This window comes from Pollachius pollachius, assembly GCF_949987615.1.
Source record: "Pollachius pollachius genome assembly, chromosome: 12".
NCBI classification, from domain to species: domain Eukaryota; kingdom Metazoa; phylum Chordata; class Actinopteri; order Gadiformes; family Gadidae; genus Pollachius; species Pollachius pollachius.
Window position 1 is genome coordinate 20370928 of NC_136945.1, and position 16654 is coordinate 20387581.

Genomic DNA, 16654 nt, shown 5'->3' on the forward strand with positions numbered 1-16654 from the left:
CACCACGGGGCGAGTGGGTTTCACATACCTCTCTTTACGGTGTCCCAGCCCCAGCCCACTGGGGTCACCCACAACACCCTGGCATGCCCAGGGAGTGATGTCATAAATACAGAAGGTCTCAAGACCGACTACAGCAAGCGAGGCGCCTTCTGGCATTTATGACATGTCATCTGGAGAGGGTGTCTGATGAAGCTGGCCTTCTCCTCCCCACACTGGACTGGGAGATCCTAACTCGCTTTGGAGATTGACGTCTTGTCTTGTTTGTCCCTCTCGTCCACGATTAAACAGTTTGGCGGATTCAGTAAATGCTTTTGAATGCGTGTTTGGCCGGACGGCAGTGAGTGGCTGAATATTTGGATCAGAGGAAACCTGGTGAAATTGGTTGTCAGCACTCTGTGTGTGTGTTAGTGGTGTGGTATTTCACACATGTTACTATTTTAGGGGAACTCTGCAGGGATTCCGTGTGGCAACTCTGAGATGGCGAGAAATAGATGTTCACTTAACAGAATGGACAGCACTTCAAACGTTTATTTAATATCGTTTAATATCGGCCCAAAAGGAGAGTCAGAGAAGGTTTTTTTGTATCTAAAGTTATGGTAATAAGGTCAAAAGTATCTAACTTTCCACTTTAGAGACTGCACTTATTCTGAGGTCATTAAACACATGAACTGTACAAGACACTTTAGAAGATTTCTATTTTCAAATATATATATTTAAATTCAAGGGGTGGACCTGCGTTCTGCGTTCTTATGTTTCTGTCTGTCTCAATGTGTGCACCATTAGACTATGTATCTACTTAGTGAGATACTACGTTCAAATAAATTCATTACTAAACCCCTTCCCACTTCTCCACCACTGTTGACCTGATGACTCTGAACTTGTCCACCATCTTGTTTTCCAGATTCCGACGCAAAGGTCGCTGCAGAGATGGCAGACCCATCCCCAGAACAAAATGAGCGCTGTAAGTTACAAACTGCGTACAATTGAAGGAAGAAACTCAAAATAATAAATGCCACAATTTAAATGTAGGAAAGCCACAGTAAACATATTTGAAGTGAAAAAACAATCGGACATGCAGGCAAAGAAATCCATCATCATGATGGGTTTGATTATAGGATGAAATAATAAAGATCTGTCCACACATGGACTAAAGACCTTATCATTAACAGCATTAACTGGTTCTCGTTTAACAGCAGCTTTTTAAACGTCTCTGTGCTGTCCTACCATACTATCAGACCAGTGTGAGTGCATGAATGAATGAATGAACGAAACAGGAAGAGCATCCGGCCTGCCTACTGATGATAAAACAAAGCATGCAGGCCCTGGAGAGATGTTGCGCTGATGAATATTCAAGTAGGACCACTGATGAAAAACGATCAACAATGCGTCTTCCTGGGCTTCACAGGAGGCAGGGAAATCATTTTGCCAAATCATAAAATTATCTCAGAATTCCACGCTCTGCGCGCGGGCCCAGGGCACGGTTAGCGAAGCGTAAATGCTAAATATTTTTTTAGGGACGATTATCGTCTCATTTAACACTGCCAGGAAATAAATTCCAAAATTGTCTGCGAGGGTCACCCGCCATGATGGAGAGGAGCAGAATCCCGAAAAATCCATCTTGAGCAACGTCGAGTTTCCACTCTGACTCATCGGCCTCTCACACTGTTCCACTGCTGCTTACTCAAGGCGATCAACAGGCTTTACAATCAATGCATGTCCATGCTCCTTTACAAACCACCCCGGATGATGTAGGAGGGTACGTCACACATTTGTATTTCAAACAATCCCCCGCCCCTCCTAAAACCTAAAGTCAATCCGGTTGAATTAGCATAAAGCGGTGTTGATTGACATTATGAAGCAAGGGTGTTATCAGCTCTCCTCCGCACGGTGCTGAAAGGGCACTGAGTGAAGCCGCAAGCTCATCCTCCGGGGGGTTGGGGAGGTGCCACCTCACTGTCTCGGCCCCCCCCAGGGGCCCGGCACATCCCTGCATGCCCCCCTGAGGAAGCCCCCTGTGTCGGGCTGCAGGGGCATGCTGTTGTCCGCGGTGACATTGAGTCATCCATCAGTGAAGATTTCCCTTCCTACACCGAGGCCCTGGTTGGCTGAGACCCTCACACTACGATCAGGCTTTGTCATCCTCCACCAGCCCCGTCCCCTCCCCCCCGTCGACCAGGATGGAGAGGAGGAAGAGGAGGAGGGATGCAGGGCTGGGATGCTGCATCATAATCTTCATTAACCCCCCCCCCCCGAAGCAGGAGACGGGGGGACGGGGCTGACGTCTACTCCCGCCCCGTTCCCCAGTCTCCTCGTCGCCTCAAAGAGAAATACTCGATAAACGACCGGGTTGGGGGGGGGCTTGGGGGGCGCCGCCAGTGACTCATTTCAGTATTTACAGTTTAATTTCTTAAAAGGGGTGAGGAGGAGGACGTTCTTGCGTGGCGCGCCAGAACGCGGATGTGCTCAGACGCTTTGGCATCGGTCACGGTCCTCCGGAATGGTCGGCGGTCCTTTTTAGTGAAGTTATTTCTGGCGCACGCGTCCAACTGACCGACGTTTGAAATGGATCCGCATTCTGGGAACAGTGGAGTGGGGCAGCTGACCTTACCTGAAGGAGAAGGAGATGGAACGGTCCCATCCCCCCCGAAACCCCCCCAGAGATGCGGCCCTCCTTTGTTTTAGCGTCGTCTGAGGAGGAGGTTGGAGGGAGGTTCCACCAGACTGAATAACTATCGTCCTTGGGTCTCCTTGTTTGGTCGGAGCCCAAGGTCGCTGCTGCCCCTCTGGGGCTTGCTGTCTGGACGGCTCCTCCGCTGATCAGCCTACCTTCCTCCCAGGGACTCTCAGAGGTGTTGGGATGCATAGTACTAAGGAGCAGGCGAGGTAGACTGGTGGTCAGGGTGTTTGGCTGAAAGGCTCTGGGTTCGAATCCAGTAGTCCACACTTAAGCAGGTCGTTAGTGACCAAAAGAAATAATAGCTTAAATTTCTATTCAATTCAATGTTATTTGTATAGCCCTTAATCAAAAGGCACACCCTCACAAGGCAGGCCGTATATTTATGATTTTTACTGCAAAAAAAGAAAACGATCAGTTGCTCTGAAAGATTAAGGACTAAACAGTAAAGGCTTGCTTTGGGGCAAACCTTAAAAACAGCCATTACAGAATAGCTAGCTTGGTATTACCTGATGCTATCGTTCATACAATACACAATCTCCCCCCTGCCTGCTAGACACGGACAAACCCGTACTTTCTGGGTCTGGGGGGGTAAAAGGTAGCAGGGTATATCTGTGCTCATTATTCTCAGAAACACTTTTTTTCAAAAAAAGGTTTATACATTGCATTATCTCACGACGAGATAAGATACTGCTTTATTTATCCCCGGAAAAGAAAGGCAGGTGTTACCGAAGCCGAACTTTGAAAGCAACAAATGCAAATCACATACAAGCAACGACAACAGGACACCAGAAAAACAATCTGAGCCCTTCTTCTGTCGACATCACATGAGGCTTTTAGTAGCCGAGACCTCAAAGCGTGTTTCATTTTATTCGAGGTGTGCGGTGATGACTACGCCTCCAGCACCACAATTCCCTGTGCCGACACTTCCAAAAAAGATCAAATTACTTTTTAAATTGGAGAAATGTCACCCGGGTCACCATGTGTGGAGACCCCCAAATTGCGTCCTGGGAACACAGAGTACTCAAGAGGGGATTCACTTTCCTCCTACCCGCTATGTACATCGACTGTATAAAGGCAGAACACCAACCGGGGGAAGCCTATTGGTCAGTGCAGATCATAAAGACACAGTCTAATTGGCTGATGGCTGCGGCACCCAGTTGCTGCCTGGGATAGCCAATGAGCAGCCTAGCAGAACTCCACGTTAGGGCCTTCCACTCCGCTTGATGACAGACGTGACTTCTGCCCATCTTATTATGTCATCGCTTCATGAGCGATGTTGCCTCCGATATGCGAATAAACACTGCCCTCTTGTGTCATGTCAGCGAATCTGCAACCAGAAGTATAATGAATAAATAGGATTATAAACACAACTTCCTAGATATTAGCGCTATTAAAGGTCGCTGTTCATTATTATTATAACACGGACGGTCTGTGTACTGTCAAACACAAACATGTCTCATATTGTCCCATTTAAGTTTCCAATAAAGGCATTGATCATACTTTCTTGACATCTAAAATGATAATGTATATTCATCCCAAGTTCACTCCTTTTTGGCTCGTTTTAAATCCCCCACAGTGGCGATCAAAAAGACCTCCAGGGTTCCTGGCGCGACGGTCACCCAGTTTGTGGAGATCGTTCCGTTGGGAAAATCAACCCCCGATTTCTCCAGGAAGCCCATGCCCCTGAAAGTTCAGGAGGGTAAGAACCGGGGGGGGGGGCTTAGCTGTCATCTATAATAATAGTAAGAAAGCACAACCCACTGGGTAACATCCACGCGTACCCCAAGGGGTACTTTGAAGTACTGCAGGGGGTTCTCAGAATTAATTTTTTAATGAATGAAAAAAATATTGCACAGGCCCATGTTTCTCACTATATTGTGAGCATTTGCATCCTTTTGCTGCTCATGTTTACACTGCCAAATAGAACGCACGCACATTATTTTCTGCGTGCCGGTCAACCGTACCCTTGCCGTCGTGCTCACCTAACCCTTTTCTGTTTAAGGTAAGAAGGCGATGTTCAAGGCGATGGTGCTCGGTAACCCCCCGCCGGCCGTGGCCTGGACCCGGTTGAAGTGTCCGGTCCTGGACCCGGAGGTGTACAAGACCCGATACGACCCGCGGGGCAAGGAGCACATACTGGAGGTCAGGTTGTTTCTGTTATTGTGAATCGGTCATTTCCAGAACAAAAGCCCACCTGCCACCTGCAGTGACCTTAATGTGAGCTAACATGTTGTGTTGAATAGATGCTGAAGGTCCAAGTCGACCAGGCGGACACCTACAGGTGCATCGTAACCAACGACTACGGAGAGGCGGTGGTGACGGTGGCGCTGAATGTTGTCGCAGGTCAGCTTCGTCCCTCTGTCACCATTTCGGTCGCGAAATGTTTACTTTGTTAACAGGTGGTGTTGAGTTCAAACAAATAACAATGTCTGTCATTTTGATTTCAGCTGCAGCAAAAAATGGTAAGCAATAATGTATTACTTTAAATGTAATTTAAACTTGTATGAATGCGTTCTCTCATTTGCTCTCTGAGAGAGAGCTTTATGCCAACTAAGCTATAACAAATCTAATCGTTAAAGAAAAGATCTGACCTCAAATAGATCTAACCTCAGCAGGTGGATGATAATCTTTGCATTAGCTCAGACATTAATAACAACAACCCATGTCAATTATTATTAATATTAATATAATTATAACATTTATATTTTCTCTTTTAGCGGCTGGCGCCCCACTAGATTTCCGCAAGATGCTGAAGAAAACGTAACACCACTTGTTATTACCAAGATGTACTTCTGTGCCTTTCTGCATCTTATCTTCTGTATTTCGTTCCCACCATCCCCAGTGTTGTGGTGAGAAAGAAGCAGCTTCCGCCACAGAAAGAGGGGGAGATCGACCCCAAACTCCTGGAGCTGCTCCTGTCCGCTCCTAAGAAGGACTACGAGAGGATCTGCTTCGAGTTCGGCGTGACGGACTTCCGCTGGCTGCTGAAGAGGCTGAACCAGCTAAAGAAGGAGCGAGAGGATGAGCAGGCCAAGGTATCAGAGATCAGAGTGACTTTCTGCCTGTATTCGTCTTGCACCGCTTATCGAAATGCCTTTTAGGTCATCTGGAGGGCCAGGGACTTAATTTTAACCATCAACCGTGACTTTCTAGTTTAACGCAAGATTTGGATTCTTTTTAAATTAAGATTTATAAAAGGAAACACAACCATAACATCTAATAGGGGATAAGTTGATGAGTTTCTTCTGAAAAATGTACTCACTGCAAGTCCCTTTAGCTGAAAGCATCTTCTTAATGCCCTGAATGTAAATGTAACGAGTTTTGATAGTCTGCTCCTTATTAAATAGCAAATTACATTACAAATAATACCTGCCTCCGTGGTGTAGGTGGTGGAGAACCTGGAGAACGTCAAACAGATTGAGGTCAAACCAAACGGCAGAGCGGAGTTCGAGCTTGATATGAAACTATCGGATCCCAACAGCAAAATAGAGCTGTTTAAGGTGAGTGTAACGGACGCACAACCACAATGAAACACACAAAGCCCTGAGACAGAAAAGCAAAGGTTCTCAAGCCTATCGCAGGGACAACAACTAAATGACTGGACTCTGCTGGATGCACCCAATCACCAATTCAAATATTTTGTGTGTATATATGTATGTATGTCAGTTATGGCACCCATTGAACTCCTGATCATCCCTGGTAGGAGGGATCCCCCACTGTGTTCCTTCTCAGGATTTCTTCCTTTTTTCCTGCCTTATGGGGGTCTAGGGTCGGGAGTGGGGGGGGGGGCATAAATTATTGTTACGCCCTTTGTGACTGTACCTGTGATTAAGGGCTATACAAATATAACATCATTCAATTAAATTCAAACCATGGATCTTGGAAAGGACCCTTTTACCATTGTGTGATGCACCAGATAGCGCTGGACAATTCCTGGCTTTCTTTAACCCCATTTCACAGGACGGGGAATTGGTCCCTTATGGCATGGATGAGAAATCAAAGCCGCGTCTGGAAGTCAACGGGACAAAGTATCTGTTCAGCATCAATGACCCCCAGCCAGACGATGCTGGGTTCTACCAGGTGGATGTTGGAGAGGCCAACGTGCTCTCCACGGATTTCAAAGGTAACCGCAGCCGGTGTCTATTTTTTGAAGATAAACAACAGCATGCATGGTTCTACTCACAGATAGAGTTGTTCTGACACAGTTGCCAGCATCGGAGATTCCTCCGATACTGCCTAAAATGCAGTATCGGGTATCGGCGAGCACGTTAGTCGATGCAACGATCCGATACCATCACGTGACTCATTTACTGCACAGGCAGAGAACATCGCAACCACTATGGCGTTATGCTGCATTCGTTAACGGTCAAATGGAAAGTCGCAAACGGAAATGCGTCATCTCCAACCTATGTGCGTTAAAGCTAACAAGTCGGAAAAACATGGATGCTCACACTTAAATTGAAGAATACAAATGTATCAATATAATAAAAATTACAAATGTAAATGATCTAGTTCTGAAAAAAAAAGTAAGTGAACCGACTTTACATTGCTGTCATCGGAAGAGAATCCTTCAATAAGAACAAGTGCTATTAGTAGTTACAATACTAGGTGCTTTATCGGTATTTACTCGTTATCGGCCGATGCTTAAGTTCGGGGAGGAAACATCTTTAGTCAAAGATCTCCGAGACCATGGAAACCACGGGAACCATTGACTCACTGATCGGCTGTCCTCCATCCACCATCTAGTGCCCGACGTGGACTTCAGCTCCAAGCTCCAGAACACCAAGGCCACGGAGAACGAGGACGCCGTCTTCCAGTGCGTGCTGACGGCGCCGATGAACTACATCACGTGGTCGACGCAGGACGCCTCGCTGCGGCACGGCGACAAGTACGACGTCACCGTGTCGGAGGACAAGCTGACGCACACCCTTAGGGTGAAGGGCTGCGCCATGGCGGACGCTGGCGTCTACTTCGCCATCGCCGGCATCATGAGGAGCAGCGCCTCGCTCACCGTGGAGGGTACCACCGCCGCCGCCGCCGTAGCTACTCGGACGTGTCTGTGACTCCACAGGATTAGTGTTACATTTCTCAAGACCCACCTGTTCAGGGTTCCCCTAGACTCTGCATAGCCTCCCCCCTTACCCCCACTCAGCTCTCAGACACTTATTGTATGTTGTACCTCCTGGCACTTCATTTACACACTTATTGTATGTTGTACCTCCTGGCACTTCATTTACACACTTATTGTATGTTGTACCTCCTGGCACTTCATTTACACACTTATTGTATGTTGTACGTCCTTGAACTTAGAAATAGTACTTAGCATTGTGCTGCGTCTTATCCTAGCTATCTTTGTTGTACACGGGGAATGGGTTTACCTAGCGATTGTTAGTGCTTGGCCCTTGGTTCTATGAACATCCTTACTGTACCGACAGCGATATATCGTTGTTTCTCTTTCCTGCGACAAATATACCTTTTGTAAGTCGCTTTGGATTAAAGGATCTGCTAACTGCCCTTAATGCAAATGCAAAAGCAAGATACATTTATGCAAGAAATAGGGGATGAACGTCATGAAGCTGGTTGTGAGCTCAGGAACCAGAGTGACCACGTGTCCCGTGTGCCCCCATGTGTTCCAGCTGATCCCAACGCAGGTAAGGGAGGAGATCAGGGGGACCTAGGAGCCAAAAAGAAGGCCGTGGAGGAGGTGGCCAGCCCCAAGGTGGAGGCTGACGTAGGAAGTGGGGATGGAGGTGGTGGAGGTGATGGAGGGGACGGAGGTGATGGAGGGGGCGGAGGTGACGGAGGGGACGGAGGGGACGGACGGGACGGAGGTGACGGACGGGACGGAGGGGACGGAGGGGACGGAGGTGACGGCTCGGGCGGCAAGGGAGATGGAGATGGAAAAGGAGGTCAAGGAGATAGAACGGACGGAGACGGAAAGGGTGGTGGAGAGGAGGTGAAGAGAGGTGAGTCCTTCAGTTCCTGGTAGTCATAGTAACAAAAGTTACATGATGACGCCTGTGAACACACAACCCAAAAAGTATTCAGACGTGTTAGACAGGACAATCAGACGTCAACGTGTGGTTGCTCGCACCGTATCTTTGCTACATCTTATGGATATTTTGCGCTATGGTGAGCACTATGTATGATAATACGATATGGAAGGACCAATCAGGGCCTAGCGTGCGGCGAGATGTTGAGCTGCCACATGCTGGACATGGTGAGGGATAAGAGTTGATCCCCGGGTTGCATGTTGGGTCATGCCTATGGTTTAGACCTCCATTTGAATTTCAGATTCAATGTCGTTTTCAAACCAAATTTCAACCAATTGGACATTAATACATCATCTTTTAAAGATTAATTGTTTATTTTTGATTGAATGAAAGGTCACCATGACCCGTTAAATGCATACAAAAGATTCCACTCAAATGCATACAAAATACTTAACAGAAAAGACTAGTTATTAGACGTCTTCTGAAGTGTTGCAAGTCATCCACTAGGGGGGGACAGATACCACAAAGCAGCCTTTGGCTAGTAATCTTGTGGCTGGACAAAGAGCATGTCAAGCTTTGTCATTCCTTATTTACTCCTGTCACGGCTGAAAAGCTTTCCATTGTTCGTTTCCACCTGCAGCCGTTTGCCATCCAGCACTAGAAAACGAATTAATCAAGCCTAACAAAACACTCGATTGATCAAAGTATAGCAGTGTGTACTTGGGCGGAAAACATGAATAATTTACCTCTGAGGCTTTGTGAATAAACAGTTTGAATAAACAGATTAAAGTTCAGTTTGTGGTCCATTAACTCTTTGGTGGTTGATGGACAGATCCCGGAGTTCGGTTTGTTTCTGGACTGACGGACACGGCGGCCAACGTGGGCGAGCGGGCCGAGCTGTCGTGTAAGCTGAGCAGTGACACGGCCGAGGGCTGCTGGTACAAGAACGGGAAGCTGGTGAGTCAGGGGTCCGGTGTGTACTCCGCCAGAGTCCAGCCTGGGCCTGCACTGCCACACACACCTCACCTTCCTACCATTCGGGCTAGAACCAGGGTGGGGGGGGTAGGGTGGTCAAGTGCAGACAGTGGTTCACAAATTGGGGGTACGCTTACCCCTCGGGGTACTCTAGCGTATTGCAGGGGGTACTCCAAAATAAATAAAAGCTATCTGTAACCCTGAGCAAGTTTCAAATCTGAAAGCTTTCGTTTGTGCCGTAGCAGGGGCTGCTCAGCTGAAAAATAGATATCTTAGAGGGGGTACCTCTACCTGCTCCTCAATAATGTATGTGACAGGACTGTTCACTTGAGACAAAAGTGTCTTTTGGGCTGAGAGTTTTAGGAACAAGGGGGGAGTGTTATCCCCATGGTAACGACCCACGCCAACTTAGCATAGGAATTTACCCCATTTTTCTCTAAATTAGGGCCTTATTTCAGTAACTGTGATAAAATGGCATACATTACTCTCTTGATATCATAAGACAAATGACCACATTCAAAACCAAAGAAAGGTGGTTTTGGGTTCACCGGCCCTTTAAAGAACAGTTGACTCCTATCCTCTTCCATACAAACACCGGCGCTGTGTTGATATTTCAGCTGACGGACGGCGATGGGGTCAGGATAGTTCACGACGGCGCCTGCCACCGGCTGATCATCGACTGCTGCTCCAACGATGACGGAGCCGTGTACCGCTTCGAGGCGGAGGGACGCAAATCAGAAGCCACGTTGAGCATTGAAGGTAAAGACGTGTTATTAACGTGTGGCGCGGCCCCGCCGTCACTACGAGCCGCCGGCCTTAACGATGACTGATCGCCAAACCACGTCCGAAAGTTTCCCTCATCTGTCTTTATTTTTAATTTGTGACATTTAGCCCCCATTTCACACTACAGACAGGAAAGATGAAGCATCGAATTAATCTCACCCTCCTTTTGTTTACAGAGCAGAATGCAGAGTTTTTTACAGCAGTGTAGTCTGATGAATGGTTGGATAGATTTGTTATCATGGTTTTTAAACAGCTATTAGTTGTCTGCTACTAGTCACACTGTATCAACAGTCACTTCTCACTACGTGCAGAAAGAACAAAGTTAGTGTTAAGACTGGGCTCTCCTTCACATGATTGGTAGCTATTTCTGTTCTATTGTTCAGAGTTTTCCATCTAGCAGTTTCATCCGTCTTGCCTGACATATTCTTGATAGTGAAACGGATGTTTTCCCTTTGGAGTCGAAACTTCAGACTACTACAGTAAATGATAGCCATTATGGTACTGATGCCATATTTATTGAGAAGGTAAACTATTAGCGTGCCTAAATCAAGCAGATAAATGTCACGTCTTGATTTAAGGTGAACGGAAGATCTCGGAGGATACATTATTGAAGCATAGCTTAATGTTGGCAACTTGAGATTGTTTTTAAGTCTGGTTGTTTCTTCAGCAGATTTCTTCAGCCGGACTCAAAGTCCAGAGAGACTATATAACGATTATTTTACACATGCCTGTTACTTAAAGTATGTTTTTCTGACGTTACAGACCCCCCCAGGATCGACCTGGATGCCTTGGGGAGGTTCTCCAAACCCGTCATCGTGAGGGCGGGAGAGACGGCCGAATGGAAGCTCCCCTTCTCAGGGGGAGACCCCCTGACCGTCCAGTGGTACAAAGAGGATGAAGAACTCCTGCCGGGTCTCACCGTCCGCATGGAGACCTCCTCCACGGGCAGCCAGCTGAGACTCACCAAGTGCCAGAGGAAGGACGGCGGAGAGGTCAAAATCAAAATCAAGAACGCCTTTGGTACCATAGAGGCCGTCTCCAAGCTGATCGTCCTCGGTGAGTATGAGAACGAGTTAGTTGGCTAATTGTCCTTTCTGAGTAAGAGAATGATTGAGTAGACCGATTGGTGGTACGGCTTAAAAAAGTCTTGATGCAAATTTTCCACGCAACTTCCATCTTTTGATTCTTCTAAAATGAACTGAATCCATCCAAATAATACATTCTGTATATTTTGTAATGAAAGCTAACCTGTGCTTGAACCTATTGAACCTCTGTCCATGCTAGCTGCTACTGCTACATGATACAAGGACATGTCATTAGTTTATCCTTGACCGTCCAACCCGGTGTGTGTCCTGTGACCCAGACAAGCCCACCCCGCCCCAGGGTCCCGTGGACGTCCTGGAGTGCTCCCCTGGCTCCGTGGCCTTCAAGTGGAAACCCCCCAAGGACGACGGCGGGTGTCCTGTGACCGGATACATTCTGGAACGCCAGCAGGTCGGCCGGAACAAGTGGACCGGTCTGGGGGAGGTCCCGGGCGGAACCCCCAGCTACCGGGACTCGGACGTGGACCCGGGCAGGAGGTACTGCTACCGGATCAGAGCCAAGAACTCGGAGGGCGTCAGCGAGTTCCTGGAGACGGAGGACATATCCGCCGGAGTACTGCGTGAGTCTGCGTGTCTTTTCTTGTAGCTCAAACGCACGTAGGTCAGAGATGACGCGTTTCCCAATCCGACTTTCCACCTCCGACCATTAACAAATGCAGCCTAACACATGTTTGTGATGTTCTCTGCCTGTGTAGTAAATTAGCTACACGTGATGGTATCGAATCAGCTTAGACTTCGTACACGCCGATACCGTATACAGGCTTTTAGGAGTATTGGAGGATCCATGGAGTATTATCTCCCGTGTATCAAGGCCCATTGATCGGTTCTACTGTGGAGTAGAAGAAGCTGGTTCTGATGAGCTTCTCACCGCAGGTTACCCCGGATCTCCGAGTGCCCCCAAGGTGGTCAGTGCCTTCAAGGACTGCATTAACCTGACCTGGTGCCCTCCTTGTGACACTGGAGGAAGTGACATTGTGGGCTACAACCTCGAGAAGCGAAAGACGGGCAGCAATCACTGGAGCCTGGTGAACCCAGGAGGGCCAATCAAAGGTGGCGTCACCCCTATACGACTTGTTCAATGGGTGTACTGGAGTGGTCTAGATCTGTGGTTGTAGAGTGGGGCAGGTTGTTTGACCTCAAGCCTCAAAGTTCAGGGTTCAGTCCCCAAAGTCTACAGCCTACCTAAAACCATCCTCGAGAAGGAAGCCTCAGCCCCCTTAATGACTTTAGAATTTACTGTAAGTCACTTTGGATAAAACTGCTAAAGGACTAAATAATAAATAATAGAGCCAAGGTGTAGGACAGTCATGTATGATGGCATGTTGCATTTGCATTAGATACTGGTAACATAGTTGCAAGATTGCATTAGCATGATTCCAACTGAGAGCTAATAAGTCTCTCCAATACATTCTAGGTACCAAGTACGCAGTGAAGGACGTATTTGAGGGCGCAACGTATCAGTTCAGAGTGACTGCCATCAACCTGTCTGGCGCCGGTGAACCTAGCCTTCCATGTGAACCTGTTTATGCGAGGGACCCTATGAGTAAGTATCTCTGTTTCACCCAAACTTTGAGGGCAGACGATCAACTGATCCAGATTTGATTGAAGAAATATGCAACATCAAACTGGACACTGATAAATCATCTACAAGAAATGCAACGATGTATATGGAAACTAAAAAAAACATGTCCACTCTAATTGCAGAACCCCCAGGTAAAGTCATAGAGCTTAAGTTGACCTCCTCCAATTACACCACCTTTTCTCTGGCTTGGACCAAACCCAAGGAGGTGGAGGGAGTGGCGGGCGAGGCCCACGGGTACTATGTGGAGATCAGGCCCATCGAGGAGCTGGAGTGGTCCCGCTGTAACAACAACCCGGTGTCGCTCACCTCCTTCACCGTGCTCGGCCTCAAGGCCATGGCCGCCTACTGGGTGAGGGTGATCGCCACCAATTACGGCGGAGACGGGGAGCCACAGGGCTTTGACAACTACATCATCGCCATGCCGCCGCCGGGTAAGCAATGCATAGATTAAAGTCTAACGTCTGGCCATTTTGTATTTGTTAACCACTACAGTGAACGACGTTACATTTCCTTAGCCTCATAGCATACTTACCTAAGTCCTATTTTAAGGTTTTTCATGTATTTAGCATCAAAAAGGCCTCGGTCAAATAGATGGCAGATAGTGATTATGGAATGTAAAAAGCACTCTGATTGGCTAAGGATATAGCCAATGAGGCACAGTGAATCAGCACTGTTAGGAGAGTAGAGTTAGTTAGATATCACAATTTGGCCAAAATATGTCTTAAGCTATATATATTAGGCCTATGCTATGAGGTTGCTACAATTTGTGAAAATGAAATTGGCATGATATTTGTGCTGGCATGCAATAATTAATACAATATCATTGATTCAATAGTTCGGCCAAGGTTTAAAGACAAGAACATGAAAAGTTTCCTGGTGGTGAAATTAGGAAATACCGTTCGTGTCAACATCAACTTTGAGGTATGACACAAAGTGTAAGAGGTGTTGCCAGTAGTTCATTAAAAATAGTAATATGTTACACGTGTTGCAACGTTGTGAAAGAAGTGTCTGTGAATGGGATTTGAGTCAGGCTTGTCAGGTGTTAAATTAAGGGAGGCGAGGGGGGGGGGGCATTTGATGATATTCACGGTTAAAATGATCCATCAAAGTATGAATGCCCTCCTTTTGTCTACGAGAGGAAGTTAACCTAATTAGCTTCGGATTAAAAATATATAATTATACATTCTTTTGACACACATTATTGGGAGGCTTAGAAGGTGAAAAGTCTTATTTTAATGTCAGGGTGTTGGGTTAAATTCACAGGCTTGCCCGCTGCCAGAGGTCATTTGGCTGAAGGATGGTGTTCCCGTGTCCAAACACGTGACCATCACCAACTCAGACAGCGGTTCCCAGCTCCTCATCCCCACGTCCGAGCGATCAGACACGGGCGTCTACACCATCATGCTCAAGAACATGGTGGGGCAGGAGACCTTCAACGTGGAGATCAGAGTCACGGGTAAGAACAAGTCGTTTCTTTATGGTTTCATTTTCTCATGCAAGATATAATTACATTGCATTTTGTTTGGAGATATGCTTTGTTTATCAGATTGGATGACATTAGATGACAGCCAACTTTCATCTTATCTAGTCTAGTTAACACAAAAATACTTTCAGATGACGACTGAAGAAAATAACGTAGTACATTTAAAGGAGCGCAACCTATTCTCAAAGTCATCTCAACGACAACATGACAAATTTCAAAATCAATTCGCTCCTCCGTAGCATTTCGCTGCAGGCAGTATCGCTCAAACTGTTTCACTACGCACCTTCTCATCAGCCCTCTGAGCAAGTCAGCCATTTTGAATAACATGTGTTGTTCGCAAACCCGCCGGGCCCCAGACGACCCCAAGACCCCAGGCCCGGTTGAGCTGGAGCAGAACGTCCCAGGGACGCTCACCCTCCGCTGGATGCCATCCCCGGACGAGAAGCGCGACGACCGGCTGAGCTACGTGGTGGCCATGAAGGACTCGCACAAGCAGACCTGGCGGACGGTGACGGAGAACCTGTTCAACCACCGCTGCACCGTCACCGTGCTGCCTGGGCGCGAGTACTACTTCAGGGTGTTCGCCAAGAACGACATGGGCCTGTCCTCGCCGGTCGAGTCCCCGTCGTGGGTGACCAAGCAAGAGAAAGGTCAGTGAACCGCCTCTACAGCCTAAACAATGCAGATCTAGTCCTAATCATTCATGTTATTAATTAAGTAAGTTAGTATCCAAAGTGATGATAGATATGGGTCCTTTATGGCCAGAAGGGGGGAGGAATCTTATCATCTGGGTTACAAAGTACATTTAGGCAATATTGCCAATACAAAAACCTGACATTACACCCTATCTATGTTCCCCATGTTTCTTGTGTATTTGATGTGGGTAGTTTGCAGGTAATGGTGTATCTAGTCCCATAAATCTGAATTAAGATCAACATCTCAAGTCAGATAAGCACAAATTTAGGTGAAAAGGGTGTTTCATTTTCTTTTGACACACATTTATTCTGACCAATCCTGTTGATTGGGGCGGGGGTCTGTAGAAGAGTGTCACCTCCAAGCTCTCCCTAACCTCCCATTTTTCCATAACCTCCAAGTCCTTCCTAACCCCAGTCGGGACGGGTAGAGGGGTCCACTACCAACCTCACTCAACGGTACGTTCCCCCTCCCCATTCAGCGCCTTTCAAACTGGACCCTCCGGAGTTCAAGAGCCGCGACCTGCAGGCCTCGCCGTCCTTCACCGTGCCCCTGAAGCAGCGCACCGCGCCGCGAGGCTACGAGTGTCACATGAGCTGCGCCGTGAGCGGCGACCCCCGACCCCACGTCACATGGTACCGCAACAACGTCAGCCTGAACACCAACACCAACTACCACGTCACCTGCGTGAGAGGGGTGTGCACCCTGCTCATCCTCAAGGTGGGACCCAAGGACTCCGGAGAGTACAAGGTGGTGGTGGACAACCCCCTGGGCACGGCCGAGTGCTCCATGATGCTTAATGTCAGAGGTGAGGCAAAGAACTACAAGTACCAGCATAAGAACTACAGATCGGTTCCCATGAGCATGAACGTTTTCCATGTGACTTAAGTTTGTTCCTTCCTCGATTTAGTCTGCTTTTTTTCTGTCCTTGTTTTGCAGAGTGAAGACAGAGCCTGAAGACAGAACTTGAACTGATGCCATGGCAACTGACCCAAAGCAGTCTATACACACTATGCCTTTAGAATCTGTGGCTGAAAAGTCACTGCATTGGGTTTCGTGAACCACACGCACTGAGATACACACCTTGATCTCAGTGTGTGTGGTTCACAAAGCACAATACCTGTGATGTAATTGAGTTTAGAAAAAGAAACATTTGCTTCTGCTGCGCCATTGAGCAAAGGATTGGCCTCTTCTTCTTGCCTAGCGGAGTATTTGCTCAAATCAATTCTTGACCTGCTTGCTGACTTCCTTCATGTCTTTCGTCGACTGTGCGTTTCATGCATCTTTTCAAAGTCTGTTACGTAATGATAGATGCTTGCTGCCGCAGGGCACTGTGTTTTATAAAGCGAATACCTCTGACATCAA

At 47.4% G+C, this 16654-nt stretch overlaps 1 protein-coding gene across 1 annotated transcript in view; it reads left to right on the forward strand.

Annotated features, from left to right (window-relative positions):
- The window catches only part of LOC307083754 (immunoglobulin-like and fibronectin type III domain-containing protein 1), a gene marked incomplete at both ends in the record, with an annotated part of 35484 nt that extends 19307 nt beyond the window's left edge, over positions 1-16177 (forward strand). Inside the window, 20 exons of the mRNA XM_079747707.1 lie at positions 4254-4376; positions 4680-4819; positions 4921-5020; positions 5413-5437; positions 5520-5712; positions 6064-6177; positions 6638-6800; positions 7424-7696; positions 8314-8436; positions 9503-9627; positions 10263-10404; positions 11191-11484; positions 11792-12091; positions 12405-12581; positions 12946-13074; positions 13236-13544; positions 13949-14034; positions 14377-14569; positions 14953-15246; positions 15771-16177. Coding sequence (XP_079603833.1) covers positions 4254-4376; positions 4680-4819; positions 4921-5020; positions 5413-5437; positions 5520-5712; positions 6064-6177; positions 6638-6800; positions 7424-7696; positions 8314-8436; positions 9503-9627; positions 10263-10404; positions 11191-11484; positions 11792-12091; positions 12405-12581; positions 12946-13074; positions 13236-13544; positions 13949-14034; positions 14377-14569; positions 14953-15246; positions 15771-16177 — 3710 coding nt within the window. The remainder of the gene's footprint in view (positions 1-4253; positions 4377-4679; positions 4820-4920; positions 5021-5412; positions 5438-5519; positions 5713-6063; positions 6178-6637; positions 6801-7423; positions 7697-8313; positions 8437-9502; positions 9628-10262; positions 10405-11190; positions 11485-11791; positions 12092-12404; positions 12582-12945; positions 13075-13235; positions 13545-13948; positions 14035-14376; positions 14570-14952; positions 15247-15770) is intronic.
- Between the last annotated feature and the right edge of the window lie 477 nt (positions 16178-16654).